Source organism: Corythoichthys intestinalis, chromosome 22, assembly GCF_030265065.1.
Source record: "Corythoichthys intestinalis isolate RoL2023-P3 chromosome 22, ASM3026506v1, whole genome shotgun sequence".
Classification (NCBI taxonomy): Eukaryota; Metazoa; Chordata; class Actinopteri; order Syngnathiformes; family Syngnathidae; genus Corythoichthys; species Corythoichthys intestinalis.
The window spans coordinates 26,583,623-26,592,865 of NC_080416.1; the positions used below are offsets into that span (position 1 = coordinate 26,583,623).

General features: G+C 40.6%; 1 protein-coding gene across 2 annotated transcripts in view; it reads left to right on the forward strand.

Moving 5' to 3' along the window:
• The window catches only part of LOC130910385 (zinc finger MYM-type protein 4-like), a 58,662-nt gene extending 49,866 nt beyond the window's left edge, over nt 1-8,796 (forward strand). For both annotated transcript variants that reach the window (XM_057827622.1, XM_057827623.1), the window contains exons 25-27: nt 324-563; nt 626-770; nt 7,697-8,796. In XM_057827622.1, coding sequence (XP_057683605.1) covers nt 324-563; nt 626-770; nt 7,697-7,970 — 659 coding nt within the window. In that variant the 3' untranslated portion in view covers nt 7,971-8,796. The remainder of the gene's footprint in view (nt 1-323; nt 564-625; nt 771-7,696) is intronic.
• Nucleotides 8,797-9,243: the final 447 nt, after the last annotated feature.

Consider the following 9,243-nt stretch of genomic DNA (forward strand, 5'->3'; position numbering starts at 1 on the left):
AATCCAAGCTTAAATCCGACATGAGCGTGTGCCGTCTTCTGCTATTACTAAATGAAGCTCGGCTCCCTCTGCTAAGGCGTGACACAAAGAATTACAAAGTGTCAGGTCAATGGATTTTTGAAGTCTATGATCTGGTATAATCACAGTCACTGAGTTGCAAATCCATTATAAAATTAGTTTTTTCTCAGGAGTAGAAGCTAGCTTTTAGCTAATTGTTACTCTGACCAATAGGACAAACTTACCTGGGTATGTTTTCTTCTACCATGGTGGTTCTGGTAACAAGAAGATTCTGACGCGGCTGTGCTGTATTCCCATACATGCAGGTTACATCCACACACGCGTTGAGGAGGAATTCCTATGGGACTGCAAGCAGCTCGGCGTGTACTCGCCCATCGTGCTGCTCAACACACTGCTCTTCTTCTTCTGCAAGAACTTCGGCTTCACCACGCCCGAGCAACATCGCCAGCTGTCCTTCGCCCACGTCATGCGCTGCACCAAAACCGGCCAGGGCAACGTCAAGACTACCTTCCTGCGCTTCTACCCGCCCATCGATCCCAATGAAGGTGAGTCGAGTTTAGCATGAATCACATCACGGGGCGATCGTGATCATCATTTTTGGGTTTAGAAATGGATGGCGCTCCAGCAAAGAGGCGTAGGGAAAATGAAGACGAGAGAGATACGCGAGAGGAGAAGATCCTAGAGATGAAGGAGAACACAGAGAATCCTCTACGCTGTCCCGTGCGACTGTACGAGTTCTACCTTTCAAAGTGGTAAGAGAAGTGCTTTCCATCGCATTAAATCCAAAAACACAAAATGATTGTTAGTCTCATGAAATCATCAAGATGGGTCAAACAACAATAATTAAAACAGGAAACTGAAATAAAACCCCAACAATGGAATGAAAAGCAAAAGTCATATAACTTGAAATCTGAAGTATATGGGCAGTTATGAATGCGCTGTGGTAAATAGCGTTTTTAGCCCTCATTTTAAAGGAGCTAACGGTCTGAGCACACTTCAGAACTTCGTGTCACTTGTTCCAGAGGCGATTGTATGCTGCCTCACCCTGCTTGGTTCTTCTTATTGGAACGCAGAGCAGACCACTTTCCAGACGAGGTTTGTAGGGTCAAACAAATCAAGGATGTACTTTGGTCCAAGGCCATTAAGTGATTTTGTAGTCTATAGTGGTGGATGAAGTACTCACTTATATTACTAAAATACAGATACCGGTGTAAAAAAAATACAAAGTACAAGCGTCTAAGAAAAAAAATTCTCAAAAATAAAAGTTCTTGTACAGAGATCTGAGCCGATATTCAAACGAAGAACCAGAAAATTCATTGACTCTTTTATTTAAAACTGTGTAGAATAGTTCACTGTAAACATAAGCTTTACAAGCTTAAAAAAAAAAAAAAAAAAAAAAAAAAACTCCAAAACTTGGCGTAATAGCTGATTGCAAGCAACTATGAGGTGCATACTCCCACCTACTGTACAAGAGTGTGCAGCATCCATCTGAAGGCTCACTGCTCTCACTGTTGGTTTTTATTGGTCAATATCTTTTTCACCTGCCTAATCTTGCTTATAGTCGTGTTGCTGCCTCTAGTGCTCACACACGGTATAGTTGCATGGAGCTTATCGATTGCGCCAGAGGCATGAAAACGAAGCTATCAATTGACAATTCCAAAAAAAAAAAAAAAAAAAAAAAAAAAAAAAAAAAAAAAAAAAACAGCATGTAAAGCAGGTGACAATTTGAAAAGTACAGTAGTGGAGTAAAAAGCATATATACATTAGGGGTGTGCCATTTTAGGCACCCCACGATTCGATTACGATTCGATTTTTGAACGATGATCACGGTATTGACGATGATCTCGGTTATCACGATTATCGATACATCGTACATTACTGATTAATAAAGTAGCCAAACAAATATATGTCAATTATTTATTTAAAATATCCTTATGATTCAACAGGAACGATGGAAACATGCCCATACAACAACAAGCTTAAGCTGCTTTTTTATTCATTTTTTACAAGAAATTGCAAAAACATTATTCATTTTAAAGGGAGTACTTATTTCTCTCAACAAAACAATCAAATTTACACTGGCAGAATGAATTTCACATTTTCTGGACACAAACAAAGTGTCTTTAGAAATAAGACTCCTTTTAACCAATATACTTTGTTTTCGCAGTGTTACCTCCCTTGTGTAACTCTTGGAGTGACAGGTGGAAATCATAACTGCTCTTGATCACTTTTAACTTGTGCCGTTTATTACCAAGCACATAAAAAAGTCTGGCAGCTTCCAACATCGCCACACACACACACACGCACACACACACACACACACACACTCATTACTGCACGTGCACTTTCTTCTCTGCCTGCCCGCCCACGCGCGAACCTGCCTGTCGGCAGATTTCTGTACTATTTCGCATGTTTGTAGTGTTACCGCTGTATTTATGGTTTTACACGTTTGCATATTAAATACACGTGAGCGAATTTGCTAAGTAGCTTAGCGCTCGGCGCTAACTGTTAACATCTCAAAAACAACAATAAAGGCTAAGGAGTACAAGAAGGTTCGTGTACTCACCTCTTATAGACGCACACAGGTCTTAGCAACACACTCAGGACATTGTTCAATTGAAATTCCTTAAAACTACTGCTGGACATCTGAAAGAGAAGGAGCAACGAACTCTCTTTTCCCCTCTCGCTCTAACAAATAACTTACGCACAAAAGCGCGACCGCTGGGTCTGTGCCTGACTGTCTCATACACAAATTTATTTTCCAGTATTTTAAAAAGGAGTACACCTCTCCCAGTAACCGGGAGCATCCATCATAATGTTGTGCATGCGTCCGTTAACGGTGTCCGGGCAGCAGACGTGTCTTGAATTTCGTTCCGCTACAAGCATCTGTCATAAAGTTATGAGGGAAAGTCATCGTTTTTTAAGCTTTTATGAATCGTAATCGAATCGCGATGCATGTAATAATCGATTTTTTGGAACTCCTCTAATATACATGCTGTAAAATATCGTGAAGTAAAAATAAAAGGTACCACTTCATATTTGTACTAAAGTACAGATACACAAAAATGTCCTTAAGTACAGTAATGGACTTCCTTGTATTTGTAACGCTGTCAATGGCACCAAAGTGTTCACTCCCAGTCCTTCCAGTTCAAATGAATTTGGACGTCCGTCATGGCAGGCAATGCGTTCAAAGACGTAAGTGTTGTAAGGCCAAAATGTGTTGAAAAAAGGCTTTTAATTATTTTTAGAAGTCTGAGCCCTATAACATTTGTCTATTAATCAGGGTAGCCCTAGTTGGAAGGCATAATGGGCCACCCAAGGCAAGGCAAATTTATTTATATAGCACAATTCAACACAAGGCAAGTCAAAGTGCTTTACATCACATGAAGATCATAAAAATCACATTAAAACCAATAGAACGTAAAAACAAAGACAGTCCAAATAGGAAATAAAATTATACATAAAAATCACATTTAATCACGAATAGAATAAAAAAATAACAAATAAAAAAATAAAACAAATACTACTACTACTGCTAATAATTGAAATCAGGAATGGAGATAAGAATAGAAAGCAAATAAATTGAAATATATAGACAGTTATGGATATGCAGTACTAATCAAAAGCGTTTTTAGCCCTGATTTAAAGGAGCTAACAGTTTGAGCATACTTCAGACCGTCAGGTAACTTGTTCCAGAGATGAGGAGCATAATATCTACAGGGTGACCCAAAAAAAAAGTTTACACTCAGTTGACTGCTTGTTTAAAAGCCATTGAAACATATCTAAATAGGTTGTCATGGTTAAGTGATACATTAAGGTCACTCAATGCAGCTGGTAATCTCTCGTCTCTACAATTCCTGTGCTTCTGCTGAAAATGAAGAAAACTTTAGCTGTACCTGAATTGCTGCGTGCCGGTCTGACACCTACTGAGATAGCAGCGAATCTGGGAATATCCAGACGTGCAGTCTACAAAGTTAAAAAGAAGCTGAAAGATACTGGAACAGCCTCACGAAAACCTGGGTCTGGAAGTGACGATCTGTGCGGACCAAAAAGTTGATTGACAAGGTGATATGTGGCCACCCCAGAGTCCAGATCTCAATCCCCTGGATTGTAGCATATGGGCAACTGTGGAGGACAGTGCCTGTAAGAAGCCACAAACTTCTGTGGCAGCCTTGGAGAGGTCCATTGTTAGATCTTGGGAAAAGATGACAGCGTCCTACATAAAGAAGACCTGTCAAGCGTTCCGCAGGCGCCTGGAGGCTGTTGTGACACTTAAGGGAGGACACATTGAAAAATAATAATAATAACAATAACAATAATGTATAATTTGTGATTCATTTCTAATTCTAAGCTGAATAAACATGGCATTTAAGTTGTATTATGGCAGTGTAAACTTTTTTTTGGGTCACACTGTAAATGCTGCCTCACCCTGCTTGGTTCTTGTTCTTGGAGCATACCGGAGACCGGTTCCAGACGACCTTAAGGTTCTAGATGTTTCATAGGAATCTAACAAATCAAGCATGTATTTTGGTCCAAGGCCATTAAGTGTTTGTAGACGAGCAGTAGTATTTTATATTCTATCTTTTGACTCACTGGAAGCCAGTGTAACGATTTCAAAACCGGTGTAATGTGGTCCAGTTTCCTTGTATTTGTGAGGACTCTGGCTACAGCATTCTGTACTAGCTGCAGCTTCCTGACTGATTTTTTATCAAGACCTGTAAATATACCGTTGCAATAGTCCAATCTGCTGAAAATGAATGCATGCATAAGTTTTTCCATGTCTTGTTGAGTCAGAAGCCTTTTAATTCTGGCTATATTTTTTAGCTGGTAATGAGCAGATTTTGTGACAGACTTTAGATGGCTATCAAATTTTAGGTCTGAGTCAATAATTACGCCAAGGTTTCTGACTTGATTTGTAGCTGTAAGTGAAGTTTTGCTAAGGTGCCTGCTTATCTTTGACCTTTCCTTTTTTGGCCCAAAAATGATCACTTATGTCTTCTCCACATTTAACTGGAGAAAATTATGGCACATCCATTCATTGATTGGATGAATGCATTTACTCAGGGAGACTAAGGGACTATAATCATGTGGGGACACAGAAATGTAGAGTTGTGTGTCATCTGCATAGGTGTGATAGGAGATGTCATGCTGTTCCATAATCTGATCTAGGGGAAGCATATAGATGTTAAAGAATAGTGGTCCAAGAATTGACCCGTGAGGGGCTCCACACGTGAATTTGGTTCGTTCTGACTGATGGTTTCCGATACCCAACCAACAACAAAGATAAATTTGACACCCTTTCTGTGATGGATTATGAATGAGTAGGTCCAGCTGCGGCCCTCAGTACTCGCCCATCCTACCATGCCCTTTTTGGTGCTTCTGCGTCCGATGACACTGAAGAGGTGTTAAGGTTTTTGGTTCCTTACGTGGCCCATGATGCAGAAAAGGGGTTAGTGTTTAAAGTTAGGGTTGGGGTCGTGGAAAGCAGGGAGCATGGTTGGTGAATGACAAATGTTTGATCTGATGACTCGTTAAAGCACAGGGCACGGTTGGTGAGTACTGCGGGCCGCAGCTTGACCCTTCTCACTGAGAAGAGTGTTTAAATTTTCAATGGCAATCATTTGCGTACCACTAGAGGGAGCTCACGCACCGCTGGTGGTACTCGTACCACTCGTTGATTGAATGAGACACAAGTTCTTTCTCAGATGTTTAATGTGTATCAAAACACCACAATTAACGTTCAAACATACAAATAGGAAAACACTCACCGGCCACTTTATTAGGTACACCTGTCCAACTGCTCGTTAATACTTAATTTCTAATCACCCAATCACATGGCGGCAACTCAGTGCATTTAGGCATGTAGACATGGTTTAAGACAATCTCCTGCAGTTCAAACCGAGCATCAGTATGGGGAAGAAAGGTGATTTGAGTGACTGAACGTGGCATGGTTGTTGGTGCCAGAAGGGCTGGTCTGAGTATTTCAGATACTGCTGATCTACTGGGATTTTCACGCACAACCATCTCTAGGGTTTACAGAGAATGGTCCGAAAAAGAAAAAATATCCAGTGAGCGGCAGTTCTGTGGGCGGAAATGCCTTGTTGATGCCAGAGGTCAGAGGAGAATGGCCAGACTGGTTCGAGCTGACAGAAAGGCAACAGTGACTCAAATAATCAGCCGTTACAACCAAGGTAGGCAGAAGAGCCTCTCTGAACGCACAGTACGTCGAACTTTGAGGCAGATGGGCTACAGCAGCAGAAGACCACGCCGAGTGCCACTCCTTTCAGCTAAGAACAGGAAACTGAGGCTACAATTTGCACAAGCTCATCGAAATTGGACAATAGAAGATTGGAAAAACGTTGCCTGGTCTGATGAGTCTGGATTTCTGCTGCGACATTCGGATGGTAGGGTCAGAATTTGGCGTCAACAACATGAAAGCATGGATCCATCCTGCCTTGTATCAACGGTTCAGGCTGGTGGTGGTGGTGTAATGGTGTGGGGAATATTTTCTTGGCACTCTTTGGGCCCCTTCGTACCAATTGAGCATCGTTGGAACATCACAGCCTACCTGAGTATTGTTGCTGACCATGTCCTTCCCTTTATAACCACAATGTACCCAACTTCTGATGGCTACTTTCAGCTGGATAATGCGCCATGTCATAAAGCTGGAATCATCTCAGACTGGTTTCTTGAACATGACAATGAGTTCACTGTACTCAAATGGCCTCCACAGTCACCAGATCTCAGTCCAATTTGGGATGTGGTGGAACGGGAGATTCACATCATGGATGTGCAGCAGACAAATCTGCACCAACTGTGTGATGCCATCAAGTCAATATGGACCAAACTCTCTGAGGAATGCTTCCAGCACCTTGTTGAATCTAGGCCACGAAGAATTGAGGCAGTTCTGAAGGCAAAAGCGGGTCCAACCCGTTACTAGCATGGTGTACTAATAAAGTGGCCAGTGAGTGTGTGTATATATATATATATATATATATATATATATATTACATATTGTACATTGTTAGCTTGACCACGTTGAGACTAGGGGGGCAGCTATCGATTATTTAAGTAATCGATTAATTTTTCAGTTGGAATACTCAAGTAATTGAATTAGGAATATTTAATCCGTTGCAGAATGAATTTTAGGAGATGTAAAACATAGCCTTGCTAAAATTGCACTTTCACAAGAGCAATAAATGCATTTAAAAATAAATGAAAATACCTGAGCCTAGCCTTAAACGGTATAAAATTATTAATTGAGGATCGAAGTACAACAAAAGAACAATTAGCTAACTAAGTCCACTAGCTTGAATGCGATAAAACGCTGTTTTATTTTTTTACAATGCTCTGAACAAATCATTCAAACACATATTCCCACAAAAACAGCTAAATATTCCTCTGAACTAAATTACAACTCCATAAATAATCATATTAGCGCAAACAAATACTTTCAACCTTATATTTGTCTTAACAGGGAGCAGATGTTAGATGAGTGATTTCATATTCACTGTTGCCTCTAGAGGGCATTACATCCACCCAAAACAATAAAATGTGTGATTCGAAGAATTTTTCTAATTGAAATACTCAAGTTAATCAACTAATTGTTTGAGCATTAATTGAGACTAATGGCAGTCTGTCATTTTTGCGAATGAATTCTCTTTTTTCCCCCATCCAGCTCAGATACGGTAAAGCAGCGCACCGACGTCTTCTACCTGCTGCCAGAGCGCTGCTGCGTGCCCAACAGCCCTCTGTGGTTCTCGGCCACGCCGCTGGACGAGGAAACCAAGGAGGCCATGCTCACTCGTATCCTAGTCGTGCGCCAGATGCAGGAGGCCCTCAAGGAGCAGACATTCGACCCCGAAGACTACGAAGACAAGGACGAGTACACCGGCGGCGGTGGCGGCGGTGGCGGCGGTGACGACGACGAAGACGACTTGGATTGGCTGTGACGAGCTGGCGGACTCTCATCGAGGACGCGTCATTGAAAGTGTCTTGAAGGTAGCGCTCGTTTGGATTCGACTTTCCGTAACACAAATGGCAGCAAAGCGCCCGCCGACCTTCGAAAAACTTGTTTTGAGCGTAAGGAATCAGTTGGAATTCCATGATAAGCATTTTTTGCTTTTCTTTTCTTTTATTTGGGAATGTATTCTCTGAACCCGTCTTCTTAAGGTCCGATCAATGTCAATCAATGAGATTAAACTGTGCTCTTTTTTTCTATTGTCTTACTTTTCCATCAGTATTTCCCAACCTTTTTTAAGCCGAGACTTGAATTTGACATTTAAAAAATATCTCAACACACTACCAGACAAAACATGTCACAAAGTATATACTGTACACTGAAAGAATGATCATGTCTTTATTTGCTTAATTGGTCTGAACCTGCTTCATTAAGCGAAAACGCTAATATTAAGTCATATGAGAGATAATCTGGTAATCTTCTGCCCTCTAGTGGAAGAGCATTGAGTTATTCTGTCACTGGTATAGATAAATGAACAAAGATATGTAGTCATTTTCAAACCAGTTCGGATCATGTGTGGTTGGGAATTACTGCTGTAGACTGACAAGTAATCCAGTGTAGTTTAGAAATGACTTTACAATCTGAGTGAAAGTACGTATAAAAATGTGGTTATAGGCACTTTTAAGATGAGACGTGTTGGCCTTCCCCGGATTTTATTATGTACAAACATATATCCATTCATGTATCCCCTCACAGCATTTTGTAACGAGTTTCTTTTTTTTTCTTTTTTTTTAATAAAACAAACTGCCTGTGGTGAATATTTGAGTTCGTTACGTTTGTGTTTTTCGAACTACCGTTTATGCAATTTACCCATGCAATGAGAGTAGCTAGCTTTTGAACTTGAATAAACTGGATGGTCCTTTTCCTCTTACTTTTTAATACCACTGTAAAGTATCTGAAGCAGAGGTTGCGCTAGACATTTTCGTTGTCTGTCATTTTGACTGACAGGGTCATAAAAATCCGGTCATAATCTATTTTTACCCGTCACTTAAATTTTTAAAATGATAATGATGACATATTCAATAGTATTTAGTTTTCATTCATTTTTTATTAATATTGTAATGCTTGCTTGGCGGCGAAAAATTAGACACGGATGTCGTGGTATTTTTCTCCCTCTTTTTACTCTGCTTACCGCCAACAACACCAACAAAACAACTCCGCCCCCAAAGAAAAAGAGGCAACTCTATAGACCCCAATCACCAACG